Below are 23861 nucleotides of genomic sequence, written 5' to 3'. Positions count from 1 at the left end.
TCGTCATACAACTGAAATATCATCCATGAAATCTGAGAAATCAGTCGGTTGTAGGCTTACATTAAACACGCAGGAAACTATTCATATTGGAGGTAGATAGTCTCTGGTTGAGTAATGCGCAGTTCCCCTGTCATCCAAAAGGATGCAATAAAAATGAAATTCTTGAGCACAGATTATGAATTAGTTCCTCTCTCTCTCTCTCTCTCTCTCTCTCTCTCTCTCTCTTCTCTCTCTCTCTCTAGTGAGTTTGTGGAGAATTGAAAGGTTCCATGAGCAAGTATTGGGAGTTTAAAGGTTAGTGTGACCTTAGGGAAAAACCTCCATCTTGGCCCCACCCTCTTAGATATTACGCATAGCCGCTTTCATTTCAGATATTCCAGTCTGAATCGGTCAAGAGTCATGGGGCATGAAGTGGTTGACCTTTGATGGAGTTCGGCGTTTTCACCATTTTTAGCATTATTCTAATTATCAATTGTATGATGATGACGCTCTAGTCTAGTGTTTAGGAGTCGAAGCGCGTCTTTGAACAATTCCCACAGAGCGGACGCAGTGGCCAAAATTCGTATATGCTGTGCCGCTGGTATAATGGTGGTTAGTTTCGTGATTTTCCACTCGGATGTCACGGGTTCGCGTCTCCCCCCAGGGCGATGAAAAATCACTGGCTCTCTACCATGATCAGTTACTGCTGCAGTGTGGGGTCTGCGGTGGGAGGTTGAAACCAACATTCTTTTGGAAGCTTGGGAATTTCAAGTCAGTGGTCCCCTTGGTGTACTTTGTTCCACGTGAATTGGTTTCACCCGCTGAAATAATAATAATAATAATGGTTTCCTTTTTCATCCAGCCATCTATCCAGACTCCTTCAGATTTAGGCTCAACGTTTCTCCTCCATACTTTTTTTCCTCGTCCCTTTCGTCCCCATCCTTTTCTAATTTCCCCATGTTCTCAGTCGTTTGCCTTCTCATTTTTCACCTTTCCTCCTTTGTAGTCCCATTATTAATTTCAGCAGCGAATCCCTTTGCCTGTTTTTACTTCCTAATTTTGCTCTCCCTTTCATTTTCTTGTTGTCTTCAGCCTTTGGAACCTGGGTTATGTTTATCATGAACTTGACCATTCTTTGTCCGTCCTACCTATTTATTCACTGTTATTGGATGTAGGTCATATGATCGAGTCCTGTTTATGCTCTCTCTCTCTCTCTCTCTCTTCTCTCGCTCTCTCTCTCTCTCTCTCTCTCTCTCTCTCTCTCTCCTAAAGGTAGTGGTAGTGTTCTTCACAGCTGGTCAGGTGAGGGAGAAACTGCAGATCACGAGTGGGGGACCTTGACATAGTTGTGTGCTTGTGTTCTTAATTTCGGGGATGGGGGTGGGAGGTTGGGGGGAGGGGAGGGGAACTGTACAATCCGCCTTTTTGCCCCCCCCCTCCCCCTCCCCCCTACGTCATTCGCACGCACTGCATGATTGATGGGAGACGGCATCGCCAGTAATATAAAGAGATGACTAAACATCCAGTGATATAAAGAGATGACTGACTGGGTTCGCGATCGGGCCTCCATTAAACATCAGCGCTTTCTTCCTACGTTATTGATCTGCGTGCATAAATTTCGCGGAACTCGTCGCGTGGAATATTTCCGAGTCCAGAGGAGGCTGCTGCTGCTGCTGCGCCCTATAAACACCACCTATAAACACTTCCCCTTTATTGCCCTTTTGAGCGGAGGTTGTCTTCTTCGGTTACAGCAACAACGGGGTGACCAGTGAACGTGGCTCCACCAGTGGTTCCACTATTCTCCTGAGGAGATGAGAGATGTGTATTTCTGGTGATAGAAGTTCACTCTCGACGTGGTTCGGAAGTCACGCAAAGCTGTTGGTCCCGTTGCTGTATAGCCACTGGTTCCATGCAACGTAAAAACACCACACAAACAAACAGAAGATCTGTCACTATTTGCTGTTCCTGAGCGAAATTTCGTTTCCCTCCCGGTCAGGTGGTGCGAAGGGGGTTTCTGGAGATTGGTAGGCAGAATGGGCACCCAGATGGCCATACAAGTTCCCCTTTCTCTTCTGTTTATATTTTATAAACCTCCGGAGCCTTTCACCGTCGTTATTCTTCGAGGCACGATTCCTACGTATATACTTTGGCACTCACTCACTAGTCATGCGTCTACTTTTCTTTTCTTGCGTCTTCATACTTATACCTTAAATTTCCTCCTGGATATGAGCGCGTATATGCTTCCACCTATAGCACATCTTATTTCTAACCAAAAATCATTTAAAACACAAACACTGACGACTCTGGCGTTGTCTTCTTACAATTGGGTGTCTCAGAATTTCTTGGCTGTGTAGAAAATACCTTTTGTGGACGTTTATGTCGCCCTGTCCTGCCCTCTTATCATATCGAAGGCATTTGTGACGCCAGATAAACTATCGTATTTTGATTTCCATGGACATATTATCTTGTTTTTCCAAAAGGAATTCGATGACGACCTTATCACAGGATAAATTTGCCTTAGGGAGAATCCCACCTACACTGTTTGGTTTGCTAGCTTCTGGGAAGAGATAACTGCCTGGGGTATCCCGTTACAGTGAGATATTAGAAGCTAAGTGGCGCACCAACCCCTTCCATTCCTTTTACTGTACATCCGTTTATATTCTCTTTCTAATAACTGTTTCACAGTGCAGTTGCGAGGTTTTCCTCCTGTTACACTTTTCAAACGCTTTACTCTCAATTTTCCCTTTCAGCGCTGAGCGACCTCACAGGTCGCAGGGCTTCGCCTTTGGACGAAACTCTATAATATTCTTGCTCTTTTAGACACCCATTGCCTCGAGTCTCGGGAACTTGACGACTGGAGTCGTCTGCGCAGTTCTTGACATTTAGTCGAGCCATATGTGAAGGCTCTCTTCATACTTCCTGCTAGACTTATTGATTTCTGATTCGGTATTTGATCTTTCGGGTGAACTCGCGTAACCTCGCTCGCGTATCCAGTTTCTGATGACACGAGTTGATGTTCCTCCTTTTCTGGAAGGATGTTAATAAGCGAATACCACAGGAAAATGATAGACAGAAATCCAAGCGCTTTCGTCTTTACTAAGACGTTGTCCAGGAACGAATGAAATACAGTTGGAAAGAAAGTTGTCAACAAAACAAAAAGATCAAGAATACCAGATGGTATTTTGACAATTAACCATCTGGTATTCTTGATCTTTTTGTTGACCTGATAATTTTTCCCCCAACTGTATTTCATTCGTTCCTTGACAATGTCTTAGTAAACCGAAAGCGCTTGGATTTTTGCTTATCATTTCCCTGTGGTATTCGCTTATTATATTTACATGTGAGAGAGAGAGAGAGAGAGAGAGAGAGAGAGAGAGAGAGAGAGAGAGAGAGTGTTGCACAGACTGAAGGAAAATTTAAGTCTGTTAAGTGTTACCAGACCACAGATCTGATTAACAGCTCTCCTATAGGGCTGGCCCGAAGGATTTAAGATATTTTGCCTGGCTAGGAACCAATGGGTTACTTAGCAGCAACGGGACCTACACCTTATTGTGGGATCCGAACCACGGCGAGAAATGAATTTCCATCACCAGACATAAATTCTTCTGATTCCTCGCCGGCAGAGCCGGGGAGGGCGGGGTGGGGGAATCGAACCCGGACGCTAAGATCGGTAGTCAAGCACGTCACCGACTCTTCCAGCAAGGAACTGCACAAACTGAAGAACCAAGCAGTTTCCGCACTTCCGGAGGTGTTAAGCACAGGAAGAAAGCAACGGCGCAGCTGAAGGTGAAAGTGTGGCAGTTCTCTATCCTTGATGGAACTGTCAACGTAGCGCCGTCTGTTGAATGATAGATCTGACTCGAGGAAGCAGAGAATCGCCTAGGCTCTTGAAGGCCATTGGCGATTACGCGGTTATAAATGCTTCGATTTGTTTACTGTTTTTGTCGTGGGCGAGTTCTTAAGTTGATAACGCTTATCGCTGGAGTTTGAATGACTCACGATTGATGGCTGTCTTCCTAAGCGAAGGCGATGGTCGCATATTCTGGACAATATCGCATGAATATATAAAAGACTTTTTTTTTCACAATGTTCATTGAGATGATCTCGCCCAAACAAAATTCATGACAATCTTGTGCCACCCTTGGGCACTGCCTGTGGCACCTCAGGGTGCCACGGCACGTAGTTTGAGAATCACCTCCCCAGAGTGTTGTCGCCAATGAAGGGGAATTAACTCGACTTCCTTATTTGGGTTCTTGTGTTGTAAGTCGATCTTGTTTGGATTTTCCGTGTTGCAAGTGCTGTTCATTCTAGCCTTAATCGGTGTCTTTCCTACAGTCCTCCCTAACACTTTTCCGGGGTTATGATAGTTACAGTCTTTTGTTTATGTATTTACGGTAATCCCCAGTGGGCTTCTACTAAACACGCTTTAAAGGTGGATACTTGCAGGGTTAAAACCCTTGTGGCCCCGTAGGGGTTAAGTGCCATCTGTGCTACTGAGGTTGTACACCGTAGGCATTACATGAGGGTCTTTGCAGCGTCCCTTTGCCCTGTAGCTGCAATCTCTATAATTCATTTTACCGTACCTCCTTTCATATTCTCTTTCTTCCTTCTTGCTATCCACCCAATTTTTTCATAGTGCAGCTGCGAGGTTTTCCTCCTGTTACACCTTTCAAACCTTTTACTGTCAATTTCCGTTTCAGCGCGGAATGACCTCATAGGTCCCCAGTGGTTGGCCTTTGGGCTAACTTCGATATTCAGTTCAGTTTAATTCAAAACTCTCCGGGGTCACTGTCTAGGAAAGATACCATAATGTTTATGGCGGCATTTAGGTGTGAATAGCTTTTCATTTACTCGTAAGTCGTCTTTAAGCTTTCCATTGATTTTGTTTATTTATACCGAACTCTGCGAGACGGGCAGTCTGGAGGCCGCGTTTCTTAGGAGAAGGAAACAAGAGGAAAGTTTACTGCTGATGATGCCACCGACAGAACGGGAAATAATTCTCACGTCGAATGATCTGACGAGTGGCCGTGTAGTCCTTGGAAACTCGTGCTGGAATGTAATTTTATATAGTTTATTGAGAAAATTCTCTCTCTCTCTCTCTCTCTCTCTCTCTCTCTCCTCCTCTCTCTCGCTCTCTCTCGTTCTCCTCTCCTCTTAACAGTTGTTTCTTAGTGCAACGCGAGGTTTTCCTCCTGTTACCGCCTTTCAAACCTTGTTGCTCTCGCTCCTCTCTCTTCTCTCTCTCTCCCTCTCTCTCCTCTCTCCTCTCTCTGTCTCTGTCTGTCTGTCTGTCTGTCTTCACACACACACACACACACACACACAAAATGATTATAATCACTTTAGCACGTGATTCATTTATCACACATATCCACAGGTGAAAAATAAGAGAGACAGCGTCTCCTAGGTTCTGACCGGTTACGACTTCATTTCCAAGCCATTGACGAAGGACTGATGCATAGTATTGTGACTTCTAAATACTATGTATCAGTCCTTCGTCTGTGACTTGGAAATAAAGTCGAAACCGGTCAGGACGTACTACACCCTGTCTTTTAATTTTCTTTGAATTCGGACATACCTTTACACTTCCCGGATCTGGTAAAGCATGACGGAGCCGCCAAACATTCCTACTTGAATTCTTGCTGTCCTTGTTGATAATTTTTTGTTCGGTTAAGTACAGTTGATTCCGTTAGGTCAGTAGAGGTTAACCGGGAGTTGGGCTGCTACAACTCTCCCCTCCCCCACCATTCTCCTCCCCCTCTTACAGAATGACCTCGCTTACTCTAAAAATGTGTAGAAATAAATCTGTGAAAAGAGTCTAGTTGAAAATATAAAATACATTACTTTTTCGTTTTTGATCGTCTTATATTGTACTTATTGAAGTCATAATACCCGTCTTTTAAAAGAAAAAAAAGTTTTAAAGTATTTTTTTTCTTGATCTGGGAGTGGCTGCGTGGGAGTTGCTTGTCCAAAGAGAAAGGGAGAAAAGGTGATTTTATCTCGAGCCTTGAATCGAACCCACGCCCCTTCCAATGAGTCGTTAGGTGTCCTTGAACCTTTGTGCTTTTTCCTCTGCCTGTGTCTTAAGACAGTGGTTCCCAAACTTGACCACCCCTGTAACCCCCGTTTCATTCCTTTTACCGTACCTCCGTTCATAATCACGAGATTTTCCACCTGTTACAACTTTCAAACCTTTTTACTGTCGATTTCAGTTGAAGCGCTGAATGACCTCATAGGTCCCAGTTCTTGGCCTATATTTCTATTCCCTAACAGCACTGTGAACGCACCTCTATATAGTAGTAAACTTAAGTATTGGCCGACCTCGTAGAGGGGGGTAATGCTGTCAGTTGCACCAATACTACGGTGCAAATGTCAAGGCCATCTAGAGGAGCAGGCCAGGTCAATTGGGGGGTGAAGAGGTGTGACGCGACCTAGGTAGTGCTAAGTCAGTGGTGCTTTCCGCTTTGAATGAACAGGTCGCGCTCTATTTCTTTCCAGTTTTCTGCTGTTATTTCGGAAAATTTTACTGTATATTAACCAGTAATATCACCTGGAACTGGGCAATAATGCCGTTTGTGTGTGTGTTACCAAACTGCAAAGGGAATTAAACGAAAGTGAGTGTTTTCATTCCCAAATAGTGATGAAGAAAAAGCAAAAACTGTACACCTATGAAGCAGAATATTTACTGAAACATTCATATAAGCTATCAGTAGAAGCACTCTCTCCATCAGTTTTGGAAAGGCAAAATGTAAAATTGGCCATACAGATTTTTAATGAATATGTTGTGGAAGCACTTTTGAGTATTGGCAAGAAACATTTCCTAACATGCTTTCTACTGTTGCAGACTACATAAAGATTATTCACACATGGTGGACAATATAATAATTACTAGAATGTTGCTATGCACCCAAACAAGAGTGGCTAGAACAAAAAATATTTATTCTACTCCATTAACTATTTCCACTGATGATGAAAAAATTAAATTCCTTAACAACTTTGGAAATTGGTTAGAAGCATGGGAAAAAATGGTGTCTATAGGTGGAAAACTCACACGTGAAACTTTCACAGCTCTAAAGCACACTACTCATGCCATTACAGAAATAGCTAGTTACCGTACATATGAGATATATACTTACTCCCAAATTTCAAACTGATAAATTAGAATCTAGATTTGGTCAATATAGGCAACTTTCAGGTGGTAATTATAACATTTCTATTGGACAGATATTTGAGTGTGAAAAAAAGATTCGTATAATGTCATTGTTGGAGAGGAATTTGACAATTAATGACAAGAAAATTGTACCAAGGGATTTTCAGACTAATTGGGAAGGACTGGAAAATATATCGCATTCAGATAAGGTAGATCGGTTCGACATAACTTTAACAAAAGAAGATTTTGAAAAATGAAGGAATATCTTGCCAGTAATAGTTTATGTAGCAGCCTATTGTTGCTATGCAGTTATCAAAAAAATGAACTGTGCTTGTTGTAAGGGTATGCTAACTTGCAACACTGAAAATGATGTGCATGAAAATTACAAGTATATTGATGGTATCAGCAGAGGCTTCCTGATGTACCCAAATCCTGTAGTCACAAATATTGTTATGTACAGTTACATTGTTATTGACAAAATGGTCCAGAATGTGTCTTTTCACAAAATTGCTAATCAGAGAGTTGTGGGGAGTGTCTTGACGTACAACATATTAGCTGATGATGAAGCACTACTTCCAATGGATTCATGTGATGCTGGTCATAATTCGGAAAAATTAGAGAAAATGATAATATGGTCAGCAACTAATGTCCTTCTAAACAACTACTGCTCAAAACAAAACAATATCCTCTCTGAAAATAAGCTTATGAACCAAGGGAAAAAGAGAAAATTACAAACACTGACAAAGTCAAGAAATAAAAAACAAATATGCCAAATGCGTCAGGTAAAGAAAATACACAGTAAGATCAGGTGTGTTGGTAATTATGAAAGAATTGTATGTTAGTTCCATTTTAAAATTGTTAGAAATTTTTTACTATTTTTGGTAATGGATTTTCTTTTATAACAAAATCGTGTTAGAATGATTCTGGTTATTTACTATGCCCAAACTAGACCACAGTAAGTTTAGCTGTTTAAGAAAGGGATGATTACCCTGAGCAGCAAGGCGTCAGAAGAACGATTTTGTAGTAACAAAAATTATTTTAAAAAATCAGCTTCAAGAGGAGGGTAAACTGAAAATGAAAAAAGGAGTTGTAACGCATTATTTAAGCCATGGAAAAGAAACAGAGAGAGAGGTTGTAGATGGTCAGTTGTTCTGTTAGCCTGAGGGCTTCGACCAAGTCGACCTACTCGGCTGACGTCAACCCCCCACTGACCAGGCCTTCTCCTCTAGATGGCCTTGGCAATGTAGGCATTACTTAGGTTCTTTGCAGCGTTCCTTCGGCCCCCAGCTGCAACTGCTTTCATTCCTTTTACTTTACCTCCATTCATATTCTCTTTCTTCCATCGTATGTCCACCCTCTCCTAACAATTATTGTTTCATAGTGCAACTGCGACGTTTTCCTCCTGTAACACCTTTCAAACCTTTTACTGTCCATTTCAGTATCAGCGTTGAATGACCTCATAGGTCCCAGTGCTTGGCCTTTGGCCTAACTTCTGTATTCAACTCAACTTCCTGGATATGAAGGTCCTTCCTTTCCAGAACTTATTTCGCTCCCATCATATGGTAGGCCTTTCTCCCTCCTCTTAAAGCTTCGGAGTAAAACTTCAACAATAGTGTTTTCCATTCTTTTCATAGACTTATTACATTCTTAAACTGGTCTATTAATACACTATAATTTTTACTGGATCTGATCCAAATGTAATCAGTGAACTTGATCATTATTAAAGCATTATTTAAAAAGTAAAAAAAAAAAGTTGGGGGGGGATGGGGGGGATACATGTCGAATCCAGTTCCGTTACTGGATCACATCCGATGGATTTGCATCTTGGAATTCCGTGGCTGATTCTGGAAGATCCGGTTGCAGGATCCAAAATTTCAAGTGTGTCATTGAATTAAAGTTTCCATTCGTCTTTTACTCGTAGTCATCGCCTCAGTGGCGTGGTCGGTATGGTGTTGGCGTGCCACCTCGGTGGCCGCGAGTTCGATTCTCGGCCATTCCATTGAAGAGTGAGAGTGGTGTATTTCTGGTGATAGAAGTTCACTCTCGACGTGGTTCGGAAGTCACGTTGGTCCCGTTGGTGAATAACCACTTGTTCCGTGCAACGTAAAAACACCATATAATAAACAACAATTTACTTGTAGTCATTTTCCAGCATTGCGGACTTAAATTGATATTTCAAATTAACAAGTGGCATTTACAGACTAATTATCAAACGGCATTAATTGAAAGACCAAATTATCTCTCTCTCTCTCTCTCTCTCTCTCTCTCTCTCTCTCTCTCTCTCTCTCTCTCTCTTTTGTAATGAGGACATGGCAACAATTTTTAGGCACATTTCTCTATATCGCGCACCTGGTTTTGGCACCTGTTGTGGCCTTGAGGGTCCGTCGTAGCACTTTCTTTTGATTTCGTCAAGGACGAAGAGGTGTGTGCGTGTGTGAGATCATTTGCCTCTTAGAAGAAGTATGCATAGAATTTCTACTGAACATTAAAACTACTATACTGTACTTTCTGTGTCTGTTTTGGATACCTCCGCGTAATAGTATCGTGATTGTTTCTCTCTCTCTCTCTCTCTCTCTCTCTCTCTCTCTCTCTCTCTCTCTCTCTCTCTCTCTCTTTTAATAATAAGAGATTTCTTCTTTCTGCATTTTCTCTCATCTAATCTTACTCAAGAACGCCAAGTTCTTTGGAAGCTTGAATTTCAAACCATTGGCCCCTGTGGCCTTGTTCCATGTGGATAGGGTTCGATCTTCGGAATGTAATAATATTAATTAATTAGTAATAATATTAATAATTGTGAAGTTCGTATTTGCCATGCAAATTGTAAATTTCCTTGTATTCTTGGTATATAAATGTAAATCTCGTATGCTTCTGATTTTATTGAAAGCTGGGCCAGATTTGATGTTTAGTTGAGATTTGCGGAACTTTTTTTTTTTCGTCGGAGGCGAAATCACGCGGTTCTCGCCACGAGTTATTCAAGTTGTGAATGAAAAAAATGATAACAACAGCGACATCCTTGAATGAGAGCTTCTGTTGTAGGAAGACAGAGAGGGAGGGAGGGACCCCTTCTGCCAGTGATTTGGTTACTTCCTCTATTTCCGGGTTTGGTATTTAAACTCGTGTTAGCGTCAGATTCCTCTCTCTCTCTCTTCTCTCTCTCTCTCTCTCTCTCTCTCTCTCTCTCTCTCTCAGAGATCAACATTCCCGAATGTTGGTTCACAAGGTCTTCAAGCTGCGAACTTTTCAGTGTTAATATTGTTTGTTGATTTTCATCTTCTTTCATATTGTTTACTATTGTTTACCATTGAAAAATACAAAGTATCTCTGTATAGAGGGCTATATAAGGAGGCAGCTATTTGTATTATAGTATGAATCAGCGTGACTTTCCGTGGTCTGACGATCTCCGCAGCAGTGGAATCACACGTGTACGAGAGAGGCTGTTTACCTGATCGGGCCTTAGAAGAATGTTTGAAGTTGAGGCCACTAAGCCAGATGACACGCAAGACTTTTGGGAATTGTTGTTTGATACGTAAACCAAGGGTTGACTAATCATTTCAAGAGCTTTGTTTTGGAGTCTGGCTTCCAGAACGTCATTCAACCTTAAGTGATAACCAGTTATTGAACTTTGTTTTGAAGATCTTGGGCTCTAACAAGGTGTTTCTGGCGAAAGGTATTTATTAGTAACTCAGTCTGGTTTTCATTCCAATCGTAAAAAAGTCTGGATTAAAATTATCATGGCTACAGTCGATACGTACTAACCTTGAGTGTTGACATGCATACCATCCCCGTCACCAAGGTCTGTAGAATATTCTATAGACCTTGACTGTCACCATGTATGAAGGTGGTTTTATAGGCAACTCTCTGATACCTGCCGATGGTTGGCCTTGTCGTGTCCGTCTCTTGAAAGCATTCGACATATTTCCGTCATCTTTTTAAAAGCTACAGAAAACTGACGGAGTTATAAGCTTTGGGAAAAGGTGGCCAAACAATTTATGAAGCCATCATCATTGGCCTATATTTAAATGTACGTTGGAGGAAATAAACAATTTTTGCCACATGGTATTCGATTTCCCAGCCCTCTTTTGATGCTGAAGGCCATAAAGGTTCGTGGCTTGAAGTCAGCCACCATGATACAGAACTTGTAGAATGGATGAACTCTTTAGGGTTGGATGACCTCAACGGTCAGCAGTGGGCAACAATTGGGTGGCTATGCGATGTTCGAAGGATTCGCGCTGACATTCAGGATGTCCTCCTGAAAATAAAAAGGTTCCCCTGAATTCATGCAGAAATAAATAGCATGGCATTCAGCTAAAACCTGACCGTGGGCTGACCGGGTTAGGTTTTCAAAAACAGAGAGAGAGAGAAATGCAGTTTTGAGGTGAGGGATTTTCATGTGTACGACACAGGGCCCTGTTGTGATAATGTGTATCTTGAACCCTTTTATGTTAGGGCACGTGGCCAACAGCTGTGAGTCGGGCGAGGCGTTTGCCGTCTTTCTTCTGTCCTCCCCCAACCCCCCTCTTCCTTTATGACACCCCGAAATAATCAATGTAAATTTTCTCCTCCCTTCCTCGCTTGCGTAGCGTTTGGGTGTGCTCTTCCCTGGCTTTGCAGAGGGAATTAGCCAGTTGTTATTGTATTTTCGGTTTGGTATTTGTCAAGAATAAAGGACAATGTATGTTTGTTTTTCAATTATTTAAAGCCTATTCCCGTTAATATAAATCGTTGTGTCATTTGCATTCGAGAAAGTACAGAATTGTCTATCCAAACTTTTTTTCAATTGCAAAATCTGCAGCTCACCCATTGCAGGTGTTGATACGTGGATGTCTTGTCGACGGGAGCCATTAAGGGCCAATCTGACAAAGAGAGCAGCTGGGAGTTTGCCGAGCTTTGTGTTGATCGGTTGGGACGTTCTGTTGGTCGATTCTTCCTCTGTTGGGGGATACCATTTCTTACATAACCGCGAGAGGTCGTTTGGGTTGAAGGCCATTTCATTCGAGCAACGATAGTTTATGTATTAATTTAACAACTTTCCTCCTCCAAGGTGGCATTTCGACCCTTTGTGATATGTAAGTTTTTCAGCCAGCTCCTATGACTTGGCATTTGTTTCATGCAGATGATTTCGTACATATATTTTTTGGCATTACCAACGTGATGCGTTCTGCTTAGTCAGGTCACATGTTCCAAATTAAAAACGGATGTGAACCCAATATGCGGGACCTACGTACCTACCCTCTCCAACTTGTGACGATAAATATTTGGAACGGTCCGCGTTCCTGGGGATGCTTTTTGAAGAGCTTTCGTTTTTCAGACCCGTAGAAGAGAAGTTATAGCTTCTGTCGGAAAATTCTCGATGTTTTCCCTTTATTTTAAGTGGAAAAGTTTCCTTTTCTAATTTCCATGGTGTGCAAGGAGGTTAGTCAAATGTATCCTGTGTGTTCCCGGGATGGAAAGATAATTATATAGTAGCATTTCACAGGCCAGGGTGCTCGCCAATAAGCTGATCAACCAACGGCTCGTGGCTCGCGTGCGTTTGTGTGCAGAGAAGATCCGCGGTAGAACTGACATCATCACCCAGTTGCTACCCCTCCTCCCACTTCCCCTCCTACCAACCCACAATCTCCCGCATCCCGCCCACCCACCTCTTCTCCCAACTTTGTATTCGTACCCAAACGGGCGTCCCCTAGTGGCGTTGTTGGGGGGTTCTAGTCCCCCCCATCCTGCAAGGGTATACCCCTTCCATCTTGACTCCCACCTCGAATATATGGCTTTGCTTCCTTTCTTCCTCGGCTACGAAAGAGGATGTCGTTTTGAAACGTTCATCGTTTTGATAGATCGTTAAAAAGTGGCTTTGGGGTACTTTTTAATATATATATATATATATATATATATAATATATATATATATGCCCTCGTCTTCCGGCAGCCTTGCTTTCGAATCATATCCTTGCTCTCAATCACTTACCCTGATACTGGTTTTGTTCGAGGAACAACACCCCCTTGACAAAGCTTCCTCGCGCCATAAAGTGGTTATAATTATTAATAGCGGTAGAAGTAGTATTTCGTAGTTCATATGGAGATGGAAAAATTTATACTGTCTTGCGGAGAGGAGGAGGTTCATAGTTTATCTTGTGGATCAGTTCTCATGAGGTGTTTCGTCACGGCGTTTTTCTTCGGGTTTTCTTCGTGCGAACCTTCAAGGCCGGGGTAGGTAGATAAAGGAGAGAATTGGCCTATCCCACCGGTCTGTGAAAGGAAAACGGGTCTTTCGATCAAATGGAAATAGTCTTTTAATATTTGCTAAATATTACGAAATATTAGTGTAATGTTTTTTTTATTGTAGATAGTAATAATTTTAGTATATTATCACCATTATAATTGGTAGAGTTAGTTACATTTTGGAAGTTAGATTTACATTGTAAGCCCGTGTGTTTAATTACAGGGGAAAAAACTTTATTTGGTCGGTTCAAATTGTCTGGCTTAGAAATTAGTATGCCAGTATTTATGAAAGGGATCCATCTACTTGATTTGGATTACACCGGATCTGTGAACCGGAAGTGAATTATCGCGGGTTTTAGGGGATTGTAGCAGGCCATTCTCTGGATACGAATCGATAGCAACGGATGGATACAGAGAAGACTGTGATCCAGAACCAGTAATGAGAATTATTAGGACCTGAATGGTGATGTGATATCGTTTCAGATCTAATGACGGAAAATAGTTGCGTTTTAATTACAGACATCGACTTTGTAGTTTTTTTTTTTTTTTTCCTTATTACTGTTATTAGTAGGTGAAAGTTATAGGGCCTGCCGTGTGGATGACTTACAGGACTAATTGTGAAAAGCTCATGGCATTTTATTGTAACGATAGTAAAATTAAAATCAAATGAGAGAGAGAGAGTCGTTTTTAGTAGGATAACCATACTATCTCGGATGAGAGAAACACTTGAGATTTTGATACGAGAGCAGTCTAGGTCTAGGAAATCTCCCGGGAACTATGCTGCACCGGGATTTGCAGTGAACTTGAGAAGAGTCTAGATCAACGAGTCCAAGAGAGGCTTTGAGAGAGAACTGCTGTTCCTCTGCTCCCAACCTACTTGTGACGGTTAATTTAGAATGTTCCATTTTTGGTAAAGTTGTATAAGAGACGAACGGAAGAAAGTGCGGACTGAGAGCGTCAGTTATTATGGAAAATGAGAGGTCTCGTAAGCATGCTTACTAAGGCACGGTCTAGGTATAGGATCAATTTATTTCATTCTGGGCATGTTTTGATCTTCAGAGAGAACTCACTGTAACCGTACCCAGAGACCTTGAAAACCGCTTGAGTGAAGATAAGAAAAAAATGAACATTGTTTGAGTACGTCTTGGACTTAAATTCGATGGGTGCATCATGAATTTGGCCATTGCTGTAGCCGGTTGTCAAGTTGAGCTAAAAATTAAAATGTAGGTCAGAGGAATGTCTATTTAGAGGTGTCACGTTTAACAAGCACGATTCATACATTTTAAATTGAAGTCTCGAGCTCGTATGCACACTTGGCCATGGTCGCAGATACGTCACTGCATGACGCTCCTATACACGGGCCTTGACGTGGAAAGATAGTGTCGTCATGTGCTTGCGTCATGGGACAGAAAACCTAGATGTAGTTTGGGTCTGATTGGCTGATGTTTCGGGGACCTCTCCCGTCTACGGAGATGAGTGGTGGAGGGACTAGTCGTTACGTCATAGCTGACGTCACAGCCAGCTGATTACTGTTGTGCTGCCAGTGGAAAGAGTACAGTAGAGTCTGCTGTCAGTACTTCGAGGCCATTTTTGTTTTTTAGAACTCTCGCTTGTTTTTGCTGTTGTATCTATCGTTCTGTTTGATTGCTGCTGAAAACTGTGCGCTAGATAGCGGCACATGTCTTATTGGGATTTATCGAATATAACTGATGTTTAGGAACTCTCTGCCCTGCGCGAGCACAGGTGGTGGTCGTGACGAATGAGGGGGAGAGAAAGAGAGGAAAGGGAGACTTCTCACTCAGTGGAGGGTTGGGTCGCAACCCCCCACCTCTTCTCTCGGCTGTAGTAGTTGGCGTTGCGTCTAGCTGTGCAGCTAGTTTGAAAGGAGGCGTGCAAGCCGGTGGACCTGCCGATATCCATGTTGGAGTTCACAAGAAAAAGTTTTTCTAGTTGTGTTTGAAGTAACACAGCTCTAGTACATTCGAAGAGTGCTTATTAAAGAGAGGGTAATTTAATCATATGAGTCTGTTAATGTTATTTATTTTTGTATGGTGTTAGTGGCAAAAGAGAGCGACGCAACTTTAAAATGTGTGCCAACTGATTATGTAAGAAGCTTGGCCTATTTAGTTCTCCACCATCGCTTCCTATCTACCGAATTGTGGAATTTTATGCATCTCTGTTACAGCAGTGATACAGTGCCGGGTTGTGTGTCTGTTTGGAGGTAGATGACAACGGTGAATTTTTCTTGCAGTCCAATAAAATTTAACAATGTAATGTGAAAGTAGTTTGGCTCAGTACAAGGAGATTCGGTGTGCGTCATCGGCTTCATTATGGCTTGCAAGGCCCTGATGGTGGATTGGCCACGCTTCTTTTGTTTATACGGCTGTATTGATTAATGTTGTTGGTGTTGAATAACCTTGTTGTTTTGTGCTAATTGTAGTGTCAGTGAATTGTCTGTTGGCCGGAAAATCGATATGGTTACGTGTGTGCAGTGAGAAGCGAAGGAAATAGCTCGGATATTTTGAAAGTGATCTGCCATGTAGCTCATGTTTGCCTAATGGGGAGAGAAACAGCCTTGCGAGTTTCGTTCATGAGTTTAATGTCAGAGGATGACGATACTGGGATTATGGCGAACCCCTCTTTACTTTTTTTGACATTCAGCTTGTGTTAATGGCTGAATGTCTACCATCATCATATAATATGTGCTCACGTTACTGTGTTGTATACTGATATATAGTGCCAACAGTCCTTGCAGTGTTTTGGGTGTTGTGACAATTGGATATTTATGAAATATTTATGTAATGCTATTAGTGGTCGTTTATTGAATGAAAATTTTCTTCTGCAGGGTTTTAACCGGAAGGAATAAAATGTTCTCATTCCACAAGCCTAAGGTTTACAGATCAACCACGGGCTGCTGTATCTGCAAAGCCAAATCCAGCAGGTAAGTTGGTGAATTTTTGCTATAAGATAAGTCTTTTACTTTTTGCATTTTGTCGCTTAAATCTTGTAGTTTGGTTAATGCATATGCTAAAATTTTCTTTCAGCTCATATAAGTACGTGATTTTATTTTTATTTTGTGAAATGAGATGTTTTCTCATAAAATGTCTGCCGAAAACAGCGTGGTTGTCACGATGTCACATTTTAATCTAGTTAGTTTCCCATTTTACCTGTATGCAGCCGAATTTGGCACAGGCTATAGAAAACGGTAGTGCCGTTAGACACTGTACTTGCTGTGGATGTGGAAGTGTGGTAAAAGTAGGTTATTTATTACCATATTACACTACTGACCATATAATGATTCGTTTGTGCCATCCGTCTATTTTTCCTTCTTGGAAACGGCGGTAAACCCATGTCATCACTGTTGGCTGTCAGTGGTACCTTGCGCAACAGACGTGGTTTTCCCAGGTCCGTGGAAAGGATTCGTTTTGTGTCATTAGATGGTGCTGTCGTATTTTCTAATTACATTGCACGACGATACAAACTATTTAAGACTATAAGGAAGGAATAAGGGGAGGCTTCTTTTTCTGATAGCTATTCATTGCTTATGAAAGATTTGCTTCAGGGTACTGAAATTGTGTGTCATGATGATTTATGTCTAGATGACTTTAAGAGACTTTATTTACAGCAATTCCACTCATTGACCTAGTTGTCACCTGTATACTCAGTATACAGAGTAATAACATTAAGCTACAGTAGTATTAAAGAATAAGAAATACAGCAACTGAGAAGGTCCTTTTTTTAAAAATCTGAAGAAAGTAAAAGCTGCAGTACCATATGTTTAGCATATTGCTTTGGATTGAGCGAACACTACAGACATTCACATATTATGGAAGATTTAAAAAAAAATGTCAGAGAAAAATTGACATTTCTCAGGAGAAATTTTGAGAGCTTCTGGAATCTCTTTGGATTAGGAATAAGATTATGATGCAGTACAGTAGAAATAGGTGGAAAATCAAATTTGTTGAAATAAGTGGATGAATAACAAATCAAAAGTGCATCATGAAAAAATGACATATTACCATACAATAAAATGGTTTAAGTAATGCAAAAATAAATCATATTCAAGATAGAATTTGTGAATGGGACACAGTAAGTTGGAGAACAAACATTGGCATTTGTCATTAGGGCTGTTTTACAAGGGAAAATACAGAATCTCCTTCTGTGAATGGAGAGATCATTTTTTATGGCTGGGTTTTTCATGTCAAAGAATTCCACACTAAAATCTTAACAAGAAAAATTCGCAAAATGTAATTGTGAAAAAACATTGGACAGCAATCAAATCTGGTTAATTGTGAAGGTATGGCTCCAGAGTTAGCAACCAAAATGTAGTGTGTAACATTAATTTGGCCTCGAGATGGAATTATTGAAAAGTAAATGGCCTGTTTGTCGCAACGTGCTATGTCATGAAACCTTGACCCATTTTGTCCAAAGCCAACTTTTAGTGCCTTTGTCAGGCAACCTACCAGACCTCTCTTGCGTAAAATCTTACAGGTAACTAACCCTGAAATGCCTGACTCAGAACCATAGATCCCCTAGTCAAGTAATTGCAGTAAATAACCACAATCTGCCATTGCACCTGTACTATTTTCATACCTCGCTTGTGCAGATATAATAGTCTTTGATGCTGAAATAATCCCGTTTTTTTACATAGCATTCTGTCATTTGCAAATTTGCTATTATTTGAGCAGTTAATAATTTTTTGGAATTTATTCTGATATCGTCTTGGTCTCAATCAAACAAAAATCTAGTTTAACTGCTTTTTATTTTTGTCCACTTATAAATGAATTCTCTCTCTCTCTCTCTCTCTCTCTCTCTCTCTCTCTCTCTCTCTCTCTCTCGTGAAGTGGATGAGCCAAATTAATGAAAAACTGTGAACTCCTGCACATTTTTGCTGAAATTTCAGTGCGCTGCCATGAAAAATTTTAGTAATGTTACTTCAACATTTTTAAATTTGTCAATGGTTGCTGTTGTGATTTTGAACTAATATTATTCAAGGATTACTGTAAAGTGACAACGTGGCAATAAGGTGTCGAAAGCTACCAAATAGCCTTGTACAAAAGTTCTGGTTATCAGGATTATTTGCAATGAAGGTAGTGCTCAGATGTTGTTGGAAGGAGATGCGGAAGTGATAGAAAGGTTAAACAAATTGTGGTTTTTATGATGAATGGGGGACAGAGGAAGGGTTATCAACATAAGTCATGGAAACTATACTCTGTTTTTTTCCATCTGTCCACCCACCTGTGGTGTTTGCGTATGGTAACACTGCGTCCCGGGCTTTGGATAGTTGCCCTGTGTAAGTTTTAGGTAAATAAAAGGATATCTGGGTTACATTTGCAACTGAAAAGTGTTTTAACAATTTACTGTATGCGAATTACACTGTTAATATTCGAAATGGATATTATTATAATAGTTGAATGTAAGCGCTGAATGTAACTGTCTAAAGCCTGGGATGCAGTGTTACCATACGCAAACACCACAGGCGGGTGGACAGATGGGAAAAAAACAGAGTATAGTACGGTTTTCTCACAAATATGTAACATGACAATCTTTAATCAGCATCATATGCTGATAGTAGGTATAGGGGGAAACATCAGTACAGGCCAACCCTCATCACGGTAGACGGTCTTATTCACTCGATATTTAATTGGTGAAACATGAATACAATTGCAACTCTAAGCATACCATTTAAAAGACTGAAGTTTCGTCAACATATTGTGATATATGAAAGCCCCACCCCTACGAACTAAAATAAGCATGTGAGCTCTTCGTAAAATATGTTTTCAAGGCAGTTTTGAAATCCCAATATGGCGGCTACGTTTTTCATGGACGGTTCTCATCAGTGACGGACACCATCGTTTCCCCAGCCTTCCCAGCACTCATTTGAACAATGTTAGCGTTATGTATGTAAACGTTTATTGATCTTACTCAAGATTGCAGTTGTAATCAGCACAATAAAACAACATTTTGTTGCCTATATTAGTGAAAGTATGAAACTTGTTATTCCCGGGGTTATGGTTGGAACTGAATTCATTCTTACCTTGTAATCGGCGGTTTTTATCCTTACTGCCATCACAACTGAAACTCCACAGTGCTTATTTGATTGTTATTATGCACATTTTGGTCTCAGTTCACTCCACATTGCACTTTAAACCCGTTGCTGTTCCTGTTTCTAAGCGCGCGCGCCATAAACACAATTACAAACAGCAGACGACGACAGACGACGACAGACGACGAAACTGCAAAGTTTTATTCCCTAAACTGTTTACTTTACTCGTTATTTAGTTTAAATTTACATTGTTATTTAAAAAATTTTGATTTAATTCATGTATATTATCCTTTTTTGCAACCAAATTACCCCGAAAAATTACAGATATTTCTAACGTACATAAAATCAAATGTTTCTAACGTTTTCAGTACATCTGGCTGCCGAAAACCATAGAGGAACGAATACGGAAAAGTGCATAGAGGAACGACTACGTTTTTTTTTTTTTGCTTTTTTGTTTTTTGCTAGCACTTTTCATTGATTTCAGTCTTTATTAGTATTTTGAAATTTCTTAAATAATCGTATGCCAGAAATAAATGTAACCTTTAATGTTTGCATGCTTTAATGTTTGCATGCTAAGAATGGCAAAATCATCGTTGCCACATTAGTGGAGGCTTCACACATACGCCGTTCCATTATTATAAACTGTTTCCATGAATTCTAGTTGTCATAGTAATGCAATAATGATAAAATTGCTATGAGGAGACATGTCTGCCAAATTTTCAAAACAACTTTACACTTGTGTGACAGACCTTTGAATGGTTTTCGAGACAAACCCTGAGGCTATAATTATTGGATTATAGGGATTTTCATTTCCAGGTATTTTAATGTCCCTTCCTATTCCGTCCTCTCTCTCTCTCTCTCTCTCTCTCTCTCTCTCTCTCTCTCTCTCTCATTTTTTAAATTTTACATACCTATGTCCTGCTTAACTATTTTGCGAGCACTAGTAGATGCACCTACATTCATCATTACGACTGAATTAAAAACTTGAAAGTATTTAATTAATGCTATACAAGTATGAAATATATTTTTCTTGTTCATTTTTCGAATTACGATAAAAGAAACAGAGAGAGAGAGAGAGAGAGAGAGAGAGTTGAGTGGATCAGTGTATAAATATATCGGTCAATGGGCAGGTAACAACCGAGTGAATCGTTAGATATATCCACCAATGTAAACTACTATTATTAGATAGATAGATGGAAAAATCATAGAAATAAGTTTAAACTGCAACAACTTTCAGAGAGAGAGAAGGGAAGGTGAAGGAAGGAAGAAGGACAGGGGTGGCGGTGGAGGTGGGGGGAGAGGTAGGTGGAGCTGTTTACTGGTGTGTTCCTATCCATTTCTGGATAATGGAGTTTTGGTCTATTAGTACAAGGACAAGTGTAGTTATTCTTTACGATTAGTGATTCACGATACCCTTATAAATTACGGCACTGGGGGTAATGCACTAAAGAAAAATCTCGCTCTGTTACGAGTGTTCGTTACAGAAATAGGTATTGCCCAAAAACGTGCTTGCACTGTCTCTGAAACCATAGTAGACATGCTGCTTAGTTGTCAATCAAGTTTTTTATAACCAAGTATTTTTTTACAAGCTAGCTATTGAATAAATTTGTATTTTTCTCAGTCAAAACATATGCCCCTCAATGCTAACTTTCCTCCTTTTAAAACGACTTTCTGGTCATTGCACAAATTCGGCCCCATAATTTCTTATGGTGCGAAAACAGACAGAGGCCCATGGACCGAAAAAAACGATTGCGTCACACTACGGCGATAATCCAGCAGTAAAACATCTCATATATCCAAAAAGTAAATAATAAAGATATATATGCGCATTACGATTATAACAATTACATGTATAGCTGATAACAATCTGCACGAATAACTGGTAAACTGTTCTGCAATGACAGTTGAGTATAGCAATTATTTACAATAGGTACGAAGTCAAGATGTCGTGACGTCATAATACAGAACTTGAAAGAACGTTCTAATTCAGAAAAATAATTACTTAAATTTGAGTCAGAGGCGAGTTACTTTTTCAATAACGAATATTTTCAAATTATCATCATAAATATGTAAAATATTGATGTTTTACTACTTATTTAAAAATTAGCCAAGAGAACGCTTCTCGTCATCTTCTACCCAACAGCTGTTTACGCCTGGCTTCTTGTTGATGAGAAATCGTGTTTCGATTGTTGTGATAAAAGTGCTCCAGCGTCTGTGGGTACAAGTGGTGTGCGGATTTATCACAGGAAATGGGGTTAGTTTATTGACACAAGCTACTCCGTAAACATCGAGATGGCGTCAATCTTCGAAACATTTTTAGTTGTAAGTAAAAATTTCTAAAGCGTTTTGGTGAGATTTCCACTGCCGTGGGCGCCATTTTCAGTACCTCTGTTTTAAATCTGTTTAAATCTTAAAATTTTGGCCTTAATTTCTAACTTTGGGGAAAATACTTACTTCGAAAGGAGAGTAGAGGTCTTTAGCTCCGTTTCTCACCAACAACAAGTCGCGACTGATGCCCATCTCGGGTGTCAGGACGCGTTATAATGTACTTTTTTGGAGGGTGGCTTGCACTGATGGTAGCTGGCCTGCGTGGCCTGCTTTGATGTTTTACCCTATGTCAGATACCAGCTACATTTTGGGGTACTACCGCTAGAGGCAAATAGGTATGGTAATTTCCCTTTGCCTGCATATATAGAAAAACAGAGTATAGTACAGTTTTCTCACAAATATGTAACATGACAATCTTTAATCAGCATCATCTGCTGATAGTAGGTATATGTCAGGTACCAGCTACATTTTGGGGTACTACCGCTAGAGGCAAATAGGTATGGTAATTTCCCTTTGCCTGCATATATAGACATGTCTGTCCTTGCATAGGTATATAAATGAGTTAGGCATATTCTGTACTCGTTCTGTTCTTTACATCAGAGACCAGACTTAATTTGCTATATTATTATTATTATTTTTTTTCTTCTTGTCAAATTTCCCAGCGGCTTCCAAGCCTGGACAGATGGATAGGTTGATAATGTTTGTTAGTATAGAACTCTAAAATTTATGAAATCACTGAAGTTAAGTTTTGATGAATTGTTCTACTGTGTACCCTGCAACCTTCAAGTAAGGTTAGTGAAATGATGTCACTCTTATGAGATGTTTTCAAGAACATGAACTTTCATTGTGTATGGCAATGTCCAGAAAAAAGGTAATACGTACCTATGTTTGTTTAATGATCGGCATAGTGAGGAAGAACAAACGAATTAAAGATTTTTGGGAATCTTATTTTAGAACTAATGGGTAGGTTTAGCTATGGAGAGAGAAGCAATACAGGATTTCAGGTAGAGCCAAGAATATGAGATGCTAAATGCAGTGTTTAAGAAGCCAAGAGTAAAAAAGTTGATCAGGTACAGTGTGTACAAGCTGAAACTTACTGATTTTATAATGGATAATGGACAACTTCAGAGGAAAAGATAACGCTTTTATACTAGGTTGGCCATTTTACAAAAAATGGTCATTGAATACCACCAAAAGAAGGCATACAAAATAGTATAGCAGTGATTATATCCATGTGATGTTGAGGAGAGGGTATGGAGAAAGATAGACATGGTGGTGAATCAAGCTGCACAGAGAGTAAAAACATTGATGACAAAAGTCTCCAAGCAGGAAAGGGATAGAATTTATATAGGGAGCAGAGGAATTTTGAAGGAGAGTTGTAATTGAATTATGGAAGCAGGTTGTGGGCTTTGTAGAGGGAATAATAAAGAATATAGAATCAAAAGAGGTTAAGGAGACCCATATTAAAGGTGAAAAGGGGAATCAAAGGTGCAGCACAAGGGTATGACAGTAGTATATGAAAAAGACAGATGCACAACAATGTGGAACTTTCAGAGGAATGATACTGCTTGAACATTACATGAAAAGAGGATGAAAATGTGTTGATTGTGAGTTGGGTGTCATGTAAGAGATTGACAACAAAGGTGGTCTGTATCCTAATGAGGCAGTGGCAAGAAAGTGCTATACAAAAAGATTATACCACATATTTATGTCTTGAGAAACCATTTAACATAGTACTGAGAAAAACAATCCGTTGGATATAATGATGACAAAGAGTACAAGAAGGTTATTTGAGCTAGTAATGTACCTTAACACAAGATCCAAGACTATAGTAAAAGAACCAATGATAAATGGTTATCATCCAAGGATTCCTGGTTCATTTAACTTTATTTTGTAGTGGAGGAAGCCACACAGGATTGCAGGAGGGCAGGGAGCTGATGATGCAGATGACCCATTGAGATCAGGTGAAAAGGAGGAGATATTAGAAATGTTTACAAGTGAAATGGAGGGGAGAGGATTGAACAGTAGTTAAAATGAAAAAAGTGCTCCTAGACTGCAAAGGAAGGATACAATTGGGGAAATGCATATGAGGAGGATTTGGGATAGGCACCTACTTTGTTGAGCTCAGCAATTACTATTAAAT

At 40.3% G+C, this 23861-nt stretch overlaps 1 protein-coding gene across 4 annotated transcripts in view; it reads left to right on the top strand.

Moving 5' to 3' along the window:
• Nucleotides 1–23861, top strand: part of LOC135203167 (SIN3-HDAC complex-associated factor-like) — a 155584-nt gene that overhangs the window by 106104 nt on the left and 25619 nt on the right. For 3 of the 4 annotated variants that reach the window (XM_064232858.1, XM_064232859.1, XM_064232860.1), the window contains one exon: nucleotides 16190–16285. In XM_064232858.1, coding sequence (XP_064088928.1) covers nucleotides 16212–16285 — 74 coding nt within the window. In that variant the 5' untranslated portion in view covers nucleotides 16190–16211. Of the gene's footprint in view, nucleotides 1–15191; nucleotides 15351–16189; nucleotides 16286–23861 lie in introns of those variants that run through there. The other variant, XM_064232857.1, reaches the window with a different exon arrangement.

The sequence above is a fragment of the Macrobrachium nipponense genome, chromosome 33 (assembly GCF_015104395.2).
Source record: "Macrobrachium nipponense isolate FS-2020 chromosome 33, ASM1510439v2, whole genome shotgun sequence".
NCBI classification, from domain to species: domain Eukaryota; kingdom Metazoa; phylum Arthropoda; class Malacostraca; order Decapoda; family Palaemonidae; genus Macrobrachium; species Macrobrachium nipponense.
This window is presented reverse-complemented; position numbering and strand designations above follow the sequence as displayed.